This window comes from Pecten maximus, chromosome 12 (assembly GCF_902652985.1).
Source record: "Pecten maximus chromosome 12, xPecMax1.1, whole genome shotgun sequence".
Classification (NCBI taxonomy): domain Eukaryota; kingdom Metazoa; phylum Mollusca; class Bivalvia; order Pectinida; family Pectinidae; genus Pecten; species Pecten maximus.
This window is the reverse complement of record NC_047026.1, coordinates 9,255,673-9,278,313: the sequence shown is the minus strand read 5'-3', so window position 1 is coordinate 9,278,313 and position 22,641 is coordinate 9,255,673. Positions and strand designations below refer to the sequence as shown.

At 37.0% G+C, this 22,641-nt stretch overlaps 1 protein-coding gene across 1 annotated transcript in view; it reads left to right on the top strand.

The window, feature by feature from the left end:
- The first annotated feature begins 2,901 nt into the window (after nucleotides 1-2,901).
- LOC117339612 (nuclear hormone receptor HR96-like) overlaps nucleotides 2,902-22,641 on the top strand; it is a 100,959-nt gene continuing 81,219 nt past the window's right edge. The window contains exon 1 of the mRNA XM_033901299.1: nucleotides 2,902-4,444. Within this exon, the coding sequence (XP_033757190.1) occupies nucleotides 4,247-4,444 (198 nt within the window). The 5' untranslated portion in view covers nucleotides 2,902-4,246. The remainder of the gene's footprint in view (nucleotides 4,445-22,641) is intronic.

Below are 22,641 nucleotides of genomic sequence, written 5' to 3'. Positions count from 1 at the left end.
AGAGATAACTTTCTATAGAGATCATATCTATGGAGGCTACCTGTCTATAGAGATCATCTGTATATATAAATCATATGTCTATAAAGGTTATTTCTCTAGAAAAGTTATCTGTCTTTCAAGATCACCTGTCTATAGAGAGTACCTGTCTATAGAGAGTACCTGTTCATTTGTATATATAAATCATATGTCTATAAAGGTTACTTATCTATAGAGGTTACCTGTCTATAGAGGTCACCTGTCTATAGAGGTCATATGTCCATAGAGGTCATATGTATATAGAGATCATCTGTCTATAGAGATCATCTGTCTATAGAGGTCATATGTCTATAGAGATCACCTATCTATAGAGGTCATATGTCCATAGAGGTTATATATCCATAGAGGTTACCTGTCTATAGAGATCACCTGTCTATAGAGGTCATATGTCTATAGAGATCACCTGTCTATAGAGGTCATATGTCCATAGAGGTTACCTGTATATAGAGATCACCTGTCTATAGAGGTCATATGTCCATAGAGGTCATATGTCCATAGAGGTTACCTGTTGATGGAGATGGCCTGTCTATTGCAATTATCTGTATATATAGATCACCTGTCTATAGATCACCTGCCTATAGAGATTACCTGTCTGTAGAGATTACCTGTTTATAGAGAGTACCTGTCTATAGAGATCACCTGTCTATATAGACCATCTGTCTATAGAGATTACCTGTCTATAGAGATCACCTGTCTATAGAGATCACCTGTCTATAGAGATTACCTGTCTATAGAGATGATCTGTCTATAGAGATTACCTGTCTATAGAGATTACCTGTCTATAGAGATCACCTGTCTATAGAGATCACCTTTCTATAGAGATCACCAGCAGTATATGGGTCACAATTGTATCCACCTGTCCAGTTGGGACTTTGAGTTGCCACTATCAGTTCCAATCAGCAACAAGCCTGGTCAGGTCAACTGAGTGGTCAGTCAGGCTGGTCAACTGAGTGGTCAGTCAGGCTGGTCAACTGAGTGGTCAGTCAGGCTGGTCAACTGAGTGGTCAGTCAGGCTGGTCAACTGAGTGGTCAGTCAGGCTGGTCAGTATGTATAAGTCCAAATGGTGCAGTCTTGTTATTAACCGTAATACCATGAGAATGCGATGTCAAGATGTCAAAGATTATGCTACTGATTCACACACTTTTTTGACATATATAAAGTATTTTTCAAATTTAATAATGAAAAAGATATTGAATAGATACTGAATGGTTTCCTGTCTAATACAATATATCATGAAACAAACAAACTAATTTATCCTAAATATGTAAACCGAACTGGTGTCTCATGAATATAATAATGTAAATCAAGCTAATGTCTCATGAATATGTAAATCAAACTAATGTCTCATGAATATATAAACCAAACTGGTGTCTCATGAATATGTAAACCAACTGTTGTCTCATAAATATATAAACCAACTGGTGTCTCATGAATATGTAAACCAACTGTTGTCTCATAAATATATAAACCAAACTGGTGTTTCATGAATATGTAAACCAACTGGTGTCTCATGAATATGTATATCAAACTAATGTCTCATGAATCTGAATAACAAACTAATGTCTCATGAATATATAAACCAAACTGGTGTCTCATGAATATGTAAACCAACTGTTGTCTCATGAATATGAATATCAAACTGGACCGTCTCATGAATATGTAAACCAAACTGGTGTCTCATGAATATGTAAACCAAACTGGTGTCTCATGAATATGTAAACCAAACTGGTGTCTCATGAATATGTATATCAAACTAATGTCTCATGAATATGAATATCAAACTGGTGTCTCATAAATATGTAAACCAAACTTATGTCTCATGAATATGTATATCAAACTTGTGTCTCATACATATGTATGTAACATTTCTAGGATTTCCTACTGAACACCAAACTGGAAAGTTTAAAAGAAGAATACTGTAGTTTAGACTAAAATGTGCTCTTAATTTCAAAACATATTGCAGAACAAGTTTTACTGTAATTCTACAAAGTACACAATTTTATAAGAAGATGTAGGGCCTGTGATATTCTGGTAGGTAATCATTCTACTTATATTAAAGTCTACACCATGAGAATGTGGACAGTTTCATAGTGAAGTCATACTCTCATAGCTATATATTCTATAACTTACAAGCAACTACTATAAGTTAGTGTGCATACTGCTTCCATGACAATGATTCCGACATATTTACACAAATCAAGTGATATGATAAATCTATTAAAACCCTGTTACACCTATAAGAAGCTCACTACTCGACCACTATATTCCTCCTAAAATACACACATCAAGTGAATTTCTGCTGACATAAAAAGATTATTGACCCATAACCGTAGTACATGCCAAATCCTGTCACTCAATTTAGGCCAAAGATGGCAGAGAAATGGTATCATTATATAATATAAACACTTTTTGATAAATATAATAATTCCCAAGTTTTTGTATACATAGGTAAGGGCATGAAGTGCAGAGCTGTCCTATATTAATCTGTAGAACTTTCTATTCGAGGAGCTGTGTTTGTTCTGCCTGTCTTACTGGCGAACCATACCAGAGCTGGCAAGCATTCTAAGGGTGCCTTGAAATGGGAGGTTTTTTTTTTCTACATTACACAACCTAAATGGAGCAGCACTAGGGCAGTGGAAGAGAGTGCCCTTTCTGGAGGTAGTCCTATACAGCTGTCTGTGGTACTAAAGGGCCGTGTCTGGTGAGACTGATTTAGAACTGTAGTGTACTACAATCTATTCAGCTAGTTGTGTGATACATGTATACATGTGAGTGGTGTATTACCTATATACCTGTGTGTAGGTATTTATATCTATGTTACACATATGTGTGTGTAGATTCCTCACTACATGTTGGGTTATTAGTAAGCTGTGGTATTGTCTAAGGAATAGTAACCTTGTATACCTGAGCATCTCACCTGTCTGACCTTAAATCGTCACTAGACAGCTCGATGACTTGAGAGACACATATCTAAACAAACAGTGACAACGACAGTTTGACAACAAAAACGGCGACGATTTAGTAGTTAGGTTGGCGTGCCTCTGTATGTGGATCTATACACTCCACTGAACAAAACAGGCCAATAAGGAGGGTGAGGTGCGGACTCTGGGGATCATAGCGATCACAGGTTCTGTACAGGTACTCCGGGATCAGACCTGTTATATACAGGTGTACAGGATTACAGTACTCCTATCGGTACTCGGATAGGTACTCCGCGATCACTGTGATATACCCTCTACTACCTGTAGGGTGTTTTATACAAGTGTAAGTGAACCACTACACACTTCTCCTGGGTGGAGCAAGGCTGGTGTAATTCGAAGAACGGATAAAAACAAAGTACATATGGACTATTTCCTAGTAACAGGACTCGAGGAGATTTACTCGGTGGTGTAGGAGGACAGTGGTGAAGGTGGTATTCTATGTGTAAATGGGCTGCATTAATAGAACAGTGTTATTGTCAGGACGACTAGCTTGTGTTGTAATTAGGAGTTACGTTGTAAAATTTCATTAAGTCGTGTAGTAAGAGGATTCTCGGGCTCCAGGCTCAGGAAGGAAAATTAAGCGAGGACACTAGACATCAGACGAGGTTTGTAAAAATATTAGAAAGTACCGCAAAAATATTGACCTGAAATGTTCTTATATAGTAAGTTAGTGTGTATTATAGTATAGCTATGGAGGTTCTTTAATTCTGTTCAGTATATATTCACTCTTTGGAGATTCTTGTTGATAAACAAGCAGATATAATTATCCTAGTCCAACGTTTCCGTGGATAAATCCATACAAGTATTTACAAACCGTACTTGGGTATCTGTGACTACCGATGCCTGATGCCTGCCTAGTGAATCCCTCGGCAGTGGAGTATTGGAGTGTACCCTACCACACAACAAACGATTCCACAACAGCCACGTGAGAGCTTGGAGTAGTCAGGATACATCTGTCCTCTCCTCTCTCTATCCCCAGTCTCCCAGCATCTTGGGTTGCGGAAAGGAAAACTCCACCAATACGGAGAGTTTGGACGAGATTCCAGTGGAGTAGTTCAATAGCATCATTGGACCGGGAAATTGTACAGAGTACGTCCCGCCCATGGTACAACAACACTCAGACTCTCATTCATGTAATGCAGGAACACAAAGTTTACTTATAATGTGGTAACACGGTTTTCTGTGAGGAGTTCCTAAACACTACATATATCTTGGAGTTGATCATATTATGTGTGCTAAGATGCAGGAGCCAAATTACTACTTCTGTCAGAGCTCAGCACTTCAAGCTACTACCCAAGGGAAGGAACGGCACCCCTTCATGGCCACCGCCATCCCCGGGCCCGGGCCAGCGGGGCAGGGTCTGGGTGGGGTACCATCTTACATGGACTATGAGTGTTATGATTACAAGCCGTCATCTGACTCAGAGGTAAGTACATTGTTACATACTTGGTTAAGTAACACCCAAACTCCTGGTACATTCCATCACATATCACCCTAATATAAGTTGTGACATTTTGAAAATAGGTTACCTTTAGTATTTTTTTTTATTTGATACTTGAAATTAGGGCTGACCATTACAGACTATAAACTACTATAATACCGTCTTCATTATCCAAACTCAATTTTTTCCCCAGATGGACCGATACCAATATTTTTAATAACATTATTTTTCTTGTGACATTTTTTAAACACATGTGATAAAACAGTAGTACATCTGGGTAGGAATATCACTCTAGGTAAAATACCAGTAATTGATTAAACCTGCTGAATACTTCTTACCTAACAAAATATATATAATATGGCTCCAAACTTGAGTCCGTTTATATAACAATGTGTAATTAGGTTACTCCTAATTAAAAAGTAAAATGATTATAATTCAAAGAAAAACAAAAACCAAAAACAAAATTAATTAAAAAGTGAGATGAAATTTAATTAAATGGTAAGGAAATATCTAGATAAAATCTTTTTCTTGTTGACACAGCTATTATTGACAATTTGTTTGGTGACATGAAGGAAAAAAGCATATTTTAACAAACAATTGGAAATCACAAAAAAATCTACGAATAAGATTTCTAGTGACTCAGAGCAGTTAATTTGAAAATTGAGTAAAACTGTAGATGATGAGGATGTAGAAGGAGGCTGGAGAGCCAGGCCCCACTTTTTACAAGTCTTTGTTTTTAGTGTGACAGTCAGATGTACAACATGTAAAGTACAAGATTGCAGAATTACTTTAATGTGTGAAACTCCAGGCTCCATCACTGCATGCTGAACCTGTTGTGTGTGCCAGCACATACCAACGCTTCATTTCTAAATCTTCACACACCATCTCTAATTAATTTTAAATCTTCAAACACCATTCCTAATTAATACAAAACAGTTGGTCGAACATTCATATCAACTGTCACTGATATTCAGAAAAATTAGCAGAGCTATAGCATGACTAGAATTCAGAATTCTTCGTCATTTAGAATAATCGAACTAGAAATTACTTATGCTAATAATTATTGTTTTAGACTTGGAAAAGGTTATGATATTTTCATTGCAGTTAATTTAACAAAATGTCTAAAATAATATCACAAAATTGAACTGATATAAATTTATTGAAACATAAAATCAAAATTATATAAACAAATATATACATGTATAAACAAGGTTGGATTACAATTGATTTTTATATGCATTGAGTTGTTCAATACTAAGCCCTTTTTTTTCGTACTGTTGTTTGATATACATTGTAAAGCAGTTCAACAATTTTCTTTTAATTTTATCATCATATCAATACATAGCTTAAAATAAAATGTTTTTAATTGATCTGTTATATTTTAAATGTTATTGAAGATTTTAAATTCAGTTAACTATAAAAACCATCTGTTAGATTTATAGCTGATATTTTTACGTCAACCCATATTACAATGGAGACATCCAGCCGTATAACAATGTAGACGTTTGATAATATTGATAACATACAAACCAATACTCGCTACCCAAACGTGTTTATGTAAATACCCGATCTGTTGTTCTGACCATCCTACTTGAAATGTGTCAATATTTATCTTGTTTCCTGATAATTCTACTCTGAATAGCTACAACATGTACGAGTCCTTCGGCTTCTGTCTCCACTAACAAAATTGCAAACTGCCTTTTTAAACAGGAGGGTATTTCTTGATTATAATTTTTAAATATTCCGTGCAAAACAGAACATCGCGATCAGTTCATAGAAGTCAACTTAATTAACAAAACAAGCTATAACACATGATTGGTTTGGAAAAAGTAATTTATCTGTAAAAAGATATTGAATTAAAATATCAATTTGACATTGAAGTGTAATTATTAGAAGTACATCACACGTAATTTTATGTCATTATTTCTTCTAAAATTTACTTGTGTGAAATGAAACTCATTTGAATTATAAGAAGCAAACAAATACCACTTGACTTGACGCCATTATGTAATTAGAAGGAAAACAACGTCTGTCACTGTTAAATGTGGAAAACTCGATGTACAGAATTATAGGTATATTTTATATTTACACGTTTTTCTTATTTCCATTAAGTAAACAAACAGGATATGGCATGTCGACTTAAACTAGGTCACATCCCGTAACTGGTTTAGATATATCTTACAGATGTTTTTTTTTACTGTACAAAGGTTCAATAAGAAGGTTTTATAGATAAGCTTTGTACAAAGTTTTTGGATACTGATGGTCCGACAGTATTTCGTGTGTGTATTTGATGGATGTTTAGGTGTGAAACAGTTTTAAAATTTAGATACGTAAGAATCACTCCAAATCTTATCTATGTAGAATTTTATCTTACGTAGAAATTTACTCCTAAAAAATATGAAATGATGACATCTTGTAGAAGTGTATAACTTTCTCTGGCCATGGTCTCTCCATCTTGTCGGCTATATAGATAATAAAGTATTCCGGGAACTCTCGAGAGACTGGTAACTATACCCATACACACCCTGTCAACATATATATATATATAGCCCTCGTGTAGTCACTCCATTGCCTGATTTTTGCACTTATCAGAAAGTGAAAAAAATTATTTCAGAAAGATAAATGTGATGTTTAAGAATATAAATATCCATTGATAACGTCACCTCATTGAAAGTTAAACTAGCACGATCGAGTAAGTCAGTTTATCCAGGCCTAACTAGAAAACAAAATTACCAGGTAACTTTGGAATATAAACCCTCCCATCAATCATTTTTTAATTTGACCATTTAAACACATACTTATAATCGCCCAGAAAAAATATAGCAAAAACAAATCTGTGCATTATTTTAAAATAAAAAATATGTATAATTTTTTTAATGAACTAATGTAGAAGATGATTTTAGTAATCTTATTTTTTTCTGTAGAATTAATCTGTATTTATAGACTGAAGTGTAAAAAGGAGATATTTCTGCTCTCCACTGAGGCAGTATTTGTGAATATTTAGAACCAAACTTTAGGAGTGCCGTTAAGGGGTATTAGATGTGTATGCGAGATGGGCACGGTTTTTATATCTTGCTCATTTGGAATTTTAATATCCTATAACCTAGTAGAAATTGAAACAGATTAATTTTATCCGTCGGATGCAGCCTTGATTTGGAAAGATTTGTAGCGTTGGAATTAAAACTAAAGAGGCAGCCAAGGTTTTTGATAAAACTCGATAAATCTCAGAAATTTTTGGAAAAGCACCCCTGCCTAGATAACCGATTCTACATAGGAGGAACGGCAGTGATAAAGTCTTTGTTTTCGATCCAATCTAGTGTCATCGTTAATCTTGATCTTCTCACACAAATATTTCGGTCAGTAAAACTGCTCATCCTCAACACTTGATATAATGTTGTCTTGCCACAATTGAAATTAAACTCCCTGAATGTGAAGGAGCGGAATTCATGGAATTGAAATGATAGAATGGGAGAAATTGATTACTTTGCATGTATGAAAGTATTATTTTACAAAGTTTATTTTCTCTTTCATGGTAGATTTTATCAATTTAAAAGCAGTTTCAAATGTCAGTTAAAATACAAATATATTCAAAAATAGTTTCTACAAAAGTTTAGATCATTTTAAGATATATAGTGTGTGAATTATAGCAGGAAGATTCTTTTGTATTTCTTTTGAAAATTTTTTAAAGATTCTTAAAAAATTGTAAATTAAATATTTTTACAGGATTAGAAATCAAATTTTTTGCGAAGTTCCCTTAAAAATTATTTAATGTAATATGCTACATACATGCATATACGGAGTAAAAGCGTAAGGTTTAATTGACTAAATTATCTACATAAAAATTGTTAATGTTATAATTATATAAGATGTTTATATTTCATTTAACTATTATATTTTGTGTAATATATCAGCTTGATAAGGTTTCTGGGTGTCATGTCAAATGACATCCGAGCTCGGCCTAATCTGTCATTCATCAAAAATCACATTGTAACTTGTCATTTCTCTGCATTTCTCCATTTGATCAAATTTAATGGGTCGGTATAAAAAGGTGCAGTCGGAAATATTTTAATCAAAAAGTTTAATACATGAGATTAGATAAAGATTTATTCGTATTTCTGTCGAAGCTAAGACTACAATATGTTAAACGCACTACAGCGTCTTCCTAAAGATACAAGACTTCGGTACCCGCTTCTGATGAAATTGGGACTGCGATGATGACAAATAGTATCGCCTGGATGGCAAGGAAACTGCAATATCACGTTAATAGTATGAATGGCAAGTGTCATGTCGCGTTGATAAATATACCAAAGCAAAGTTGGAGATGCTATTTGTCAAATTACAACACATTCTCCACCCATTACACCAAGTATTATGTAACCACCGTTAGGCATACACAATCTATCATTCTCTTTCACAATAATTCTAACTTTTAAAATCAATTTTCAAACAAAGGAATAAAATTTGTAGTTGTTAAGTCCTGGTATGAGAATTGAGAGTTTGGAATTTCTCATTTCTTACTGTCACATTAACAGGATCACGTGTGACTGTTTGTCCCAAATTGGCACATTCTGGATATTACTGTGAAGATTTGTTAATAAAAAACAGCGATGGGGTGATTTTTATAATACAATCTAATCCATTCAGTATCTAGAGAAATCAGATCAGCATGTTTGTTTCATTTTTGTTATCAATTTTGTGAATTTATGATGATCCTGTAGAGAATGGGGATGAGGATACCCTAGGTGAGGTACATAGCGCGACAGCGATCTCACTCGCTCCACATTCATTACACTTTTTAAAATAATTGAGCATTTCAGGCCTTTGCTTGTTCTATTTGTCCCCATGACAAAGTTTCTGTCTTGCGAGGATAGCATTGTAAATGTGAGATATTTCATCTGCCTGTTTACTCATTTTGACACTCTACAGTTTATAAATCAGTTAATGTAGAATCATTATACATCATATATGATTTTAATAAGGAAGTTTTCCTACTTCGTTGTCTATATCAAAACATAAAGAGACCTGGCCTGTTGGATATTTAACTGTTTAATAAACACGTGTGAACAAGTACGTATCAATATTAATACACATACATGCTTTGCAAACAAACTCATTTTCTGGCTAATATTAATTCTCTAATAAAATGCATTCAAGTCAATTTCCACCAAAAAATGTGGCCTCGCTAATTAATATTCATTTTTTTTAAAATATGTAATATGTTCAAAAGTCAAAAGCTATGTAAACATATCTTGCCTAATTATGCACAATTTTTGATGTGATATTGTTTCGAAAATGATTGTCTATTTTTAGCCTGGTCTATAAATAGCTGTTGGCTGCCTTATTCTCTCTGATACTGTTATCTACATCTCCATACACTTCACAAGGGGAGAAAAATATTAGAGCACTTTACATGGGAGAAACTTTCAAATCTGTAACTATTTCTGATGTTCTGTCTTATTTCAACGGAACATTTATTCGTCATTCTATACATTAAGATAGGGTAAACACTTGTCAGAATCCTTAATTTGGATGTTGATTATAAGCTAAAGAAATATATTTGTTGATCTGAGGGTTATGTAAATGTTGTTAGGTAATAGCGTCTACAATTTGTCTCTACCCGATGTTTGATGGGGGATTTAACCACTCCAGAAGATGTAACCCAGGAAACACGCACCATTTAATATTTTCAGTTTTAAGGATAAGGATCTTATGGTGAAGTTTGGTAGAGAAGCTTAACTTTGTAGTTTATACAAACTTCGTACATTTTACTACAACTAACTGCTTTGTGTATATAACATATATAAAAACTGACATTACTTGTCTAGATTTTTCGAATGTATATATAGGATTTTTGCGTAAGCACCTTTTATGCTTTCTCATTGTTCAATACACCCTACTTAAGTAAAAATAATCACGGCCCACCTGAGATCGCATACAATACTGCAGAGTTAATTTTTCTCTATAAACCTCACACGGGACCACCATTATTTTCTGTATATATATAAAAACAGGCCATTGTTGGTATTTTTATCGATGACGGATTGCTTTCTCAAGGTAAAACATGAGCTCATTGCATCCTTTTTCTACTCTACATAAATTGTCAATAAACTCTGCCTATTAATCAAAATAAAATTATGCTAAATGTCATCGATGAAAGTAAATCAATTTGAATATTGTACTGCGAGGAATCTGTACAGTTGCCAGTATGTCTTTTCTAATATTAGAACTTTGTACTTTACTCTCGGCTGTAACAGAAATAAACGTTCTTATAACCTTGAAGCCTGTCTAAATATAGAACTTCTCCGTGGTAATTGTCTGTGATTATGTTTGTAATTAAAAAGATACTGTTTAACTCCATGGATTTTTACCGGATTTTACACTTAGATATCAAATTACCAAGTAAATCAGCAAACACTGTATCAGTATTAGGAAAAATAAAAACATGATATACAGTATTTAATGTAAAATCTCATGTTGAGGTAAAATTGTCAGATAAGTCTTAAAGGTTTTTTTTGTTAAAATTGAAGTACACATTTTCAAAAAAAAAAGTATTAAAACTTCGTTCTTTACATTAGAAATTAGGCTTAAGATTCTGTAAGTTACATACATTTTATTAAAACTGTGAAATAACTAAGACTGGAGTTAACTGGCTTAGGCATTCTGTTAACCATGCAGTGTTTGAAAATACAAATGTATAGTTCTATATGTGACATTTAATAAGAACGGTATTAATATATTGGAACTTTTACTTCCTACCAATGATACTGCTATAGTGATCTACAACTGATTCACCTCAAGGACGAAATCCCTATAACAAAAACCTACCTCAAGTACTTAATTAAGTATAGCGAGCAGTTTCCATGAAATTGGGTAAAGTTTGATATCTCCTATGGAGAATAATGAGACGGTTACAATTCACACATAGATTATAGTTTATCTTGAAAATCTTAAATTGGAAAATGAACCTTTTTATCAAATTAATGAAACAAAAATGTGTATGAGTAGAATCTAAAGTGAACTTCAACAATTTAATTTGAATTTCGAAATTGAGACAATAAGATTTCGACTTTGGATTTATCTGTATAATGTCTATCATTGTAAACCATATCTGTGAGGCAAACATTACCGATTCGAAACATTATGTTGAAATGGTGAATGCTCGCATCTGTTTTTGTTATTATCTTATTCAAGAGCTAACATGTTATTTCAAAAATTTGAAAAAAGCTTTGGATGAATGAAAATGTTAAGGTAATAATCTGCATTAGATTATTTGTTTAAAAATATAATTATATCTGTACCAATAAAAATAGACATATAAGTCCTATGTGTAGGCCAAGATGATACTGGCTGTATCAGATGATACTGGGTGATGTTGGCTGTATCTGGGTGATGGTGGCTGTATCTGGGTGATGTTGGCTGTATCAGATGATACTGGGTGATGTTGGCTGTATCAGATGATACTGGGTGATGTTGGCTGTATTTGGGTGATGTTGGCTGTATCTTGGTGATGTTGGCTGTATCAGATGATACTGGGTGATGTTGACTGTATCTGGGTGATGTTGGCTGTATCAGATGATACTGGGTGATGTTGGCTGTATCTGAGTGATGTTGGCTGTATCTGGGTGATGTTGGCTGTATCAGATGATACTGGGTGATGTTGGCTGTATCAGATGATACTGATGCTGGGTGTATCAGATGATACTGGGTGATGTTGGCTGTATCTGGGTGATGTTGGCTGTATCTGGATGATGTTGGCTGTATCAGATGATACTGGGTGATGTTGGCTGTATCTGGGTGATGTTGGCTGTATCTGGGTGATGTTGGCTGTATCTGGGTGATGTTGGCTGTATCTGGGTGATGTTGACTGTATCAGATGATACTGGGTGATTTTGTCTGTATCTGAGTGATGTTGGCTGTATCAGATGATACTGGGTGATGTTGGCTGTATCTGGATGATGTTGGCTGTATCTGGGTGATGTTGGCTGTATCAGATGATACTGGGTGATGTTGGCTGTATCTGGGTGATGTTGGCTGTATCAGATGATACTGGGTGATGTTGGCTGTATCAGATGATACTGGGTGATGTTGGCTGTATCTGGGTGATGTTGGCTGTATCTGAGTGATGTTAGCTGTATCTGAGTGATGTTGGCTGTATCTGGGTGATGTTGGCTGTATCAGATAATACTGGGTGATATTGGCTGTATCTGGGTGATACTGGATGATGTTGGCTATATCAGATGATACTGGGTGATGTTGGCTGTATCTGGGTGATGTTGGCTGTATCTGGGTGATACTGGATGATGTTGGCTATATCAGACGATACTGGTGATGTTGGCTGTATCTGGGTAATGTTGGCTGTATCTGGGTGATACTGGGTGATGTTGGCTGTATCAGATGATACTGGGTGATGTTGTCTGTATCTGGGTGGTGTTGGCTGTATCTGGGTGATGTTGGCTGTATCTGGGTGATACTGGGTGATGTTGGCTGTATCTGGGTGATGTTGGCTGTATCTGGGTGATACTGGGTGATGTTGGCTGTATCTGGGTGATGTTGGCTGTATCAGATGATACTGGGTGATGGTGGCTGTATCTGGGCGATGTTGGCTGTATCAGATGATACTGGGTGATGCTGGCTGTATCTGGGTGATGTTGGCTGTATCTGAGTGATACTGGGTGATGTTGGCTGTATCAGGGTGATACTGGGTGATGTTGGCTGTATCTGGGTGATGCTGGCTGTATCTGGGTGATGTTGGCTGTATCTGAGTGATGTTGGCTGTATCTGGGTGATGTTGGCTGTATCAGATGATACTGGGTGATGTTGGCTGTATCTGGGTGATGTTGGCTGTATAAGATGATACTGGGTGATGTTGGTTGTATCTGGGTTATGTTGGTTGTATCTGGGTGATGTTGGTTGTATCTGGGTGATGTTGGCTGTATCTGGGTGATGTTGTCTGTATCAGATGATACTGGATGATGTTAGCTGTATCTGGGTGATGTTGGCTGTATCAGATGATACTGGGTGATGTTGGCTGTATCTCCGGGGTGATGTCTGTATCTGGGTGATGTTGGCTGTATCTGGGTGATGTTGACTGTATCTGGGTGATGTTGGCTGTATCTAGGTGATGTTGGCTGTATCAGATGATACTGGGTGATGTTGGCTGTATCAGATGATACTGGGTGATGTTGTCTGTATCTGGGTGATGTTGGCTGTATCAGATGATACTGGGTGATGTTGGCTGTATCAGATGATACTGATGCTGGGTGATGCCGGGTGTATTGGATGTTACTGGGAGCTTTAATCTCGTGATACTGTCATGAACGCCATTTAACAAGGACAATTACTCTGGAACTTAATTAGTACACATGAGCCGATACAACAGATGTGATTAGTTCTGGATACCAATCAATGTTTTCCTCAAGTCACATTTGAAGATTACATCATATGAAATTATGCAATAAAGTAATTTGAGATATACAGCGAGGTATGTGGGGTTACAGTAACAGACACTATACAGAGTACTGAGGTATATACAGCGAGGTATGTGGGGTTACAGTAACAGACACTATACAGAGTACTGAGGTATATACAGCGAGGTATGTGGGGTTACAGTAACACTATACAGAGTACTGAGGTATATACAGCGAGGTATGTGGGGTTACAGTAACAGACACTATACAGAGTACTGAGGTATATACAGCGAGGTATGTGGGGTTACAGTAACACTATACAGAGTACTGAGGTATATACAGCGAGGTATGTGGGGTTACAGTAACACTATACAGAGTACTGAGGTATATACAGCGAGGTATGTGGGGTTACAGTAACACTATACAGAGTACTGAGGTATATACAGCGAGGTATGTGGGGTTACAGTAACAGACACTATACAGAGTACAGCGAGGTATGTGGGGTTACAGTAACACTATACAGTACTGAGGTATATACAGCGAGGTATGTGGGGTTACAGTAACACTATACAGAGTACTGAGGTATATACAGCGAGGTATGTGGGGTTACATTAACACTATACAGTACTGAGGTATATACAGCGAGGTATGTGGGGTTACAGTAACACTATACAGAGTACTGAGGTATATACAGCGAGGTATGTGGGGTTACAGTAACAGACACTATACAGAGTACTGAGGTATATACAGCGAGGTATGTGGGGTTACAGTAACACTATACAGTACTGAGGTATATACAGCGAGGTATGTGGGGTTACAGTAACAGACACTATACAGAGTACTGAGGTATATACAGCGAGGTATGTGGGGTTACAGTAACACTATACAGAGTACTGAGGTATATACAGCGAGGTATGTGGGGTTACAGTAACAGACACTATACAGAGTACTGAGGTATATACAGCGAGGTATGTGGGGTTACAGTAACACTATACAGAGTACTGAGGTATATACAGCGAGGTATGTGGGGTTACAGTAACACTATACAGTACTGAGGTATATACAGCGAGGTATGTGGGGTTACAGTAACACTATACAGAGTACTGAGGTATATACAGCGAGGTATGTGGGGTTACAGTAACACACTATACAGAGTACTGAGGTATATACAGCGAGGTATGTGGGGTTACAGTAACACTATACAGAGTACTGAGGTATATACAGCGAGGTATGTGGGGTTACAGTAACACTATACAGAGTACTGAGGTATATACAGCGAGGTATGTGGGGTTACAGTAACAACACTATACAGAGTACTGAGGTATATACAGCGAGGTATGTGGGGTTACAGTAACACTATACAGTACTGAGGTATATACAGCGAGGTATGTGGGGTTACAGTAACACTATACAGAGTACTGAGGTATATACAGCGAGGTATGTGGGGTTACAGTAACACTATACAGAGTACTGAGGTATATACAGCGAGGTATGTGGGGTTACAGTAACACTATACAGTACTGAGGTATATACAGCGAGGTATGTGGGGTTACAGTAACACTATACAGAGTACTGAGGTATATACAGCGAGGTATGTGGGGTTACAGTAACAGACACTATACAGAGTACTGAGGTATATACAGCGAGGTATGTGGGGTTACAGTAACACTATACAGAGTACTGAGGTATATACAGCGAGGTATGTGGGGTTACAGTAACACTATACAGAGTACTGAGGTATATACAGCGAGGTATGTGGGGTTACAGTAACAGACACTATACAGAGTACTGAGGTATATACAGCGAGGTATGTGGGGTTACAGTAACAGACACTATACAGAGTACTGAGGTATATACAGCGAGGTATGTGGGGTTACAGTAACACTATACAGAGTACTGAGGTATATACAGCGAGGTATGTGGGGTTACAGTAACACTATACAGAGTACTGAGGTATATACAGCGAGGTATGTGGGGTTACAGTAACACTATACAGAGTACTGAGGTATATACAGCGAGGTATGTGGGGTTACAGTAACACACACTATACAGTGTACTGAGGTATATACAGCGAGGTATGTGGGGTTACAGTAACACACACTATATAGAGTACTGAGGTATATACAGCGAGGTATGTGGGGTTACAGTAACAGACACTATACAGAGTACTGAGGTATATACAGCGAGGTATGTGGGGTTACAGTAACACACACTATACAGAGTACTGAGGTATATACAGCGAGGTATGTGGGGTTACAGTAACACACACTATACAGTGTACTGAGGTATATACAGCGAGGTATGTGGGGTTACAGTAACACACACTATACAGAGTACTGAGGTATATACAGCGAGGTATGTGGGGTTACAGTAACAGACACTATACAGAGTACTGAGGTATATACAGCGAGGTATGTGGGGTTACAGTAACACACACTATACAGAGTACTGAGGTATATACAGCGAGGTATGTGGGGTTACAGTAACACTATACAGAGTACTGAGGTATATACAGCGAGGTATGTGGGGTTACGATAACACTATACAGAGTACTGAGGTATATACAGCGAGGTATGTGGGGTTACAGTAACACTATACAGAGTACTGAGGTATATACAGCGAGGTATGTGGGGTTACAGTAACACTATACAGAGTACTGAGGTATATACAGCGAGGTATGTGGGGTTACAGTAACAGACACTATACAGTACTGAGGTATATACAGCGAGGTATGTGGGGTTACAGTAACACTATACAGAGTACTGAGGTATATACAGCGAGGTATGTGGGGTTACAGTAACACTATACAGAGTACTGAGGTATATACAGCGAGGTATGTGGGGTTACAGTAACACTATACAGAGTACTGGGGTATAAACAGCGAGATATGTGGGGTTACAGTAACACTATACAGAGTACTGAGGTATATACAGCGAGGTATGTGGGGTTACAGTAACACTATACAGTGTACTGAGGTATATACAGCGAGGTATGTGGGGTTACAGTAACACACACTATACAGTGTACTGAGGTATATACAGCGAGGTATGTGGGGTTACAGTAACACACACTATATAGAGTACTGAGGTATATACAGCGAGGTATGTGGGGTTACAGTAACACTATACAGAGTACTGAGATATATACAGCGAGGTATGTGGGGTTACAGTAACACACACTATACAGTGTACTGAGGTATATACAGCGAGGTATGTGGGGTTACAGTAACACACTATATAGAGTACTGAGGTATATACAGCGAGGTATGTGGGGTTACAGTAACACTATACAGAGTACTGAGGTATATACAGCGAGGTATGTGGGGTTACAGTAACACTCTACAGAGTACTGAGGTATATACAGCGAGGTATGTGGGGTTACAGTAACACTATACAGAGTACTGAGGTATATACAGCGAGGTATGTGGGGTTACAGTAACACACACTATACAGTGTACTGAGGTATATACAGCGAGGTATGTGAGGTTACAGTAACACTATACAGAGTACTGAGGTATATACAGCGAGGTATGTGGGGTTACAGTAACACACACTATACAGAGTACTGAGGTATATACAGCGAGGTATGTGGGGTTACAGTAACACACTATACAGAGTACTGAGGTATATACAGCGAGGTATGTGGGGTTACAGTAACACTATACAGAGTACTGAGGTATATACAGCGAGGTATGTGGGGTTACAGTAACACTATACAGAGTACTGAGGTATATACAGCGAGGTATGTGGGGTTACAGTAACACACACTATACAGTGTACTGAGGTATATACAGCGAGGTATGTGGGGTTACAGTAACACACACTATACAGAGTACTGAGGTATATACAGCGAGGTATGTGGGGTTACAGTAACAGACACTATACAGAGTACTGAGGTATATACAGCGAGGTATGTGGGGTTACAGTAACACTATATAGAGTACTGAGGTATATACAGCGAGGTATGTGGGGTTACAGTAACACTATACAGAGTACTGAGGTATATACAGCGAGATATGTGGGGTTACAGTAACACTATACAGAGTACTGAGGTATATACAGCGAGGTATGTGGGGTTACAGTAACACTATTCAGAGTACTGAGGTATATACAGCGAGGTATGTGGGGTTACAGTAACACACACTATATAGAGTACTGGGGTAGATTGGCGTCCATAACATCAGCATGACTTGCATGTCCGTGCCTCATCTCCTCTACTAAAGACTAATCATACAGTTAGAATTAGTTAAAATTACAAGACAATCCATCTTTAAAATTTTACATTACTGCTACATTGCCATGTGTGGCCAGATAGCTGGCTGTCACATTGTCAGCAGGAAGGGGAAATAAATTAAGTAAATCTGGTAAGGGAAAGATAACTCTGTCACATCGCCTCTGGTAAGGGAAGATAACTCTGTTACATCACCTCTGGTAAGGGAAGATAAATCTGTCACAACGCCTCTGGTAAGGGAAGATAACTCTGTCACAACGCCTCTGGTAAGGGAAGATAACTCTGTTACATCACCTCTGGTAAGGGAAGATAACTCTGTCACAACGCCTCTGGTAAGGGAAAGATAACTCTGTTACATCACCTCTGGTAAGGGAAAGATAACTCTGTTACATCACCTCTGGTAAGGGAAGATAACTCTGTCATATCGCCTCTGGTAAGGGAAAGATAACTCTGTTACATCACCTCTGGTAAGGGTAGATAACTCTGTCACATCGCCTCTGGTAAGGGAAAGATAACTCTGTTACATCACCTCTGGTAAGGGAAGATAACTCTGTCATATCGCCTCTGGTAAGGGTAGATAACTCTGTTCACATCGCCTCTGGTAAGGGAAGATAACTCTGTCATAACGCCTCTGGTAAGGGAAGATAACTCTGTTACATCGCCTCAGGTAAGGGAAGGTAACTCTGTCATATCGCCTCTGGTAAGGGTAGATAACTCTGTCACATCGCCTCTGGTAAGGGAAGATAACTGTCTCATTCCTCTTGTATGGGGAAGATAGTCCACATGCCCTGCGGTAAGTATCATAATATCTCTGCCAAGGGAAGATAACTCTGTACCATTCATGCCATAATCTTTGTTTTTAGGGGGGTACTCCATCACTGTTGGGGAGTGCCAGAGATTACGTGATTTGCGTGTAATCCCTAGGAGCTATGGAAACCTCCAATATGATGAATTTAACTGGATTGATATAGGACTTGTGATTTCTGACTATAGAACATCAGTATGGCCCACCATGCACATCTATCTATTACAATAAAGTTACAACAATTCAATCTCCAACAATGAAGGAAACAAAACGATAACTAGTAAATCATACCCAGAAATATCATATTTAAGAATCCTCGCCATATGTGTGCCCACAATTATGTTGTATCAGTGGCAATGTCACGCAGCATCGGAAGACATTTTATTTGGAGTAATTGTGTTGCAGTTCGTGTCTGAAGGAGATAATTAGGAAATGTGTTCACTTAAATTAATCAAAATATTTAGTTCCTTTCAAAATCTAGGTATAATTATCTTTTCAAGAATTCAGAAAACGTTTTGTCTGCAGGCCAGATTTGAGTTTCACTTGTGACTTGGTTAGCAATATGGATTAATATTGTTTAAATGTTACATAGTAATATTAACTAAAGACAAAGGAATATACTGACAACTGGAAACAGTTCATGATCCGACATTAAACGTAATTCAGGGTGGGATGGCAAATTGTATAAACAAAGCCGTTCGTGTTGGCATGATTGTGTATGACAGTCAGCATGATGGGAAATAATGATTTGTAATGAACAGGAGGATGTAGCAGAGCGGCCCTCTCACACACAGAAATCTCCAAACATTGATCCCATGTCATTGTTAATTGTGGTGATACAAAACAATTGTTGAACCCCGGCAGTTCCGTTCAAAATCGTTCATCCTCTGTTCTCTTTTTTATTCTCTTTTTTTTTCTTGAAAAATATTTTTATTTTGAAAAGATCGACTTTCAAAGAGCTTGAGAGTCAATATGGTGTCCTGTCGTATCTAGGAAAAATGATATTTGTTACAATTGACATCAACCAAAGATACCTAAATTCAATTTAATTCTGGTATCATAATTTGCAAACTTTATTTTATTACAACAATCATGGAACAATCACGCTTGTTGGTTCGGATGGAAGCACACGAGGGGTCTTACTGTAGGAGGAAACTGGAGGTCCCCCCCCCCCCCCCCCCCCCCCCCCCCCCCCAGAAACCCACGTGGTCGGGCTAGTGACCGACCCCATACCTTTTCACATGGCAATTGAACCCTGGCCGCCTTGATTAAAGGCCAGTGTGTTTGTGGCACGTCACCATCCAGGGTATTGTCCCCTTGTTAATTGTTTCAATGTGACAGTGTACAGTTGACCTTGTTAATTGTTTCAATGTGACATTGTACAGTTGACCTTGTGTGACAGTGTACAGTTGACCTTGTGTGACAGTGTACAGTTGACCTTGTTAATTGTTTGATGTGACATTGTACTGTGAGATGAGGTCGGACTAAACATTTCCTATTTGTTTTTCCTTTTTCCTTTTTTGATAAACTTTAGTGACAAAATTAGAAATTATGTCAGTCTGTCAAACAAACGGAGAACATACTTTACGATATGACACGATATGACACGTACTGGATGACGAGGTCATTACTGTGAGATATTAGCCTAACTTAAAACAGTTTGGACACTAATACCCATTCTAATGCATTCCACACCGGCAGGAAAGTGTCACTGTATTAAATAATATATTTACTTTTTATTTTTATTTCTATGTATGACAGATAATTTTATAAAAAATGTTTTGAAATTAGACCAGTAATATTTACTTATACCTGCAACATTGTATATTTACTAAGTATATATATATATACCTGCAATATAGAATTTTATATGCCTGTAATATTTACTTATACATACCTGTAATAGGGATTAAACAGCTGTTAACAATATTTTGAACCAATAATATGCTGGAAATTTTATTTGAAAATAATTTAAAGTAGATAAAATGAAAAATAATAATTCAAATATGTATATATAATTTATAAAGTTTTCCCCTAAGAAAATATCGGATGTGATGTCCCGAATACTACCAGATTTTGTTGAAATGTACCTAAAGTATTTTATTTTTTATTTATGATTTTCTCATTAAAGAGCCTGAAACATTATTTTTTCAGTTTTTTCTGAGGTTCACAGATATAGCATTAAAAAGGTATATTGTTAGGTTTAAAAGTCATCATTACTTTCCACCTCCATCATTTTACCTTTGAAATATAGAAAATTGTATCCCTCAGTTGTGCATATTATGGTGGGAAGTTTATGCCAAACTTGTGCTGACTTTTATCTACAATAACATTTTAAATTGTATGAAATGCACACCTGGGTATAATGCCCTGTGGTATAATGTCTCACTCATCAAGTCTAACAGATTTATTTTGTGGTAAATATATTTATAGATACCCGAGGCCACGGTCGCAGTTCAGTGGAGAAGGAGGGTGGGGAACTTGAATGTAACATCACATAAGAATTTTCTAATTATTACTCAAGTCTTGCCGAGGAGGTCTACCTCGAAACAGCTTCTCAATCAACAGCTAGAACATTGATTGATTTTTTTTACTTGGTTGTTAAATATTTTACAAAGCACTAATATGTAATAGATGTGTGTCTACAAACCGCACACACTCGGGCGAGTTCTTTGTACAGAGACATAATTTATGTTGTGTGAAGGTTAGAGATAATTAGAATACAAACTTATCAGGATTCGAACCAAAGAATCTATACCTTCAAGATTTGAGGCTGAATGGGTCTGAGTGACCAAATCACAGACTAAATTTATCTGATTGAGTGACCCATCCCAGTCACAGACTAAATTGACTGATTAATTAAGTGACCCATTCACAGGTCAAAGTAACCTGATTAAGTGACCCTTTCACAGGTCAAATTAACCTGATTTAGCGACCCATTCACAGGTCAAAGTAACCTGATTGAGTGACCCATTCACAGGTCAAAGTAACCTGATTGAGTCCAGTTCTGCTCCAGGACTCGGTATATCTCAGATGTATGTAGGAGGATAGCATAATGATAGCAAGACAAATAAAAAAAAACCACAAGAAATGGACTTACAAGTTGACGAAGCTTAGGAGTTGGTGATGATGAAGGGTTCTGCAGAGTATAAAGAGAAAGGGATTTAATATCCCCAGGTATGATATATAATAAGGTACCCATCACAAAAAAAAAATGTTGTCAGGGAGTAACAATGACAAATAATACCCCATCACCATACATGTTGTCATGGAATTTCTGTAACAATGACTTCTCAAATTATAATCAAGTTCTCGTTAACCCCTGCCCAACATTGTTTCTCTTGGTTTTATTGTTCCACTATAAATCATTTGGTAATTTATATGCGTAGAAAAAAACAGCTAGAGTATATATATGTATGTCAACATTAATTTGTATAGTTTTCCCAGCTAGACTGGCGTGTACCAGTAGGTTTACCAGACCTGTATATATAACGTACAAGCTAGGCCGATAAAGACGTCCTGTATTGACTCAAATTATTATTATTTAACATGCGATATTTTCCTCTACTCCACCAACTACATATAAAAACTTTCATTTGATTTGCAGTCCTAATCCGTTTTGGCGGCCTTATTGAATCTAAAACATTATACTGTTGACCTGTTTAGGGTCTGCCATTTGGTCATCTGATGAATAAGCAGGTTGTTAGATTAATCAGGTCATTGGAAGGTCCACAATGGTA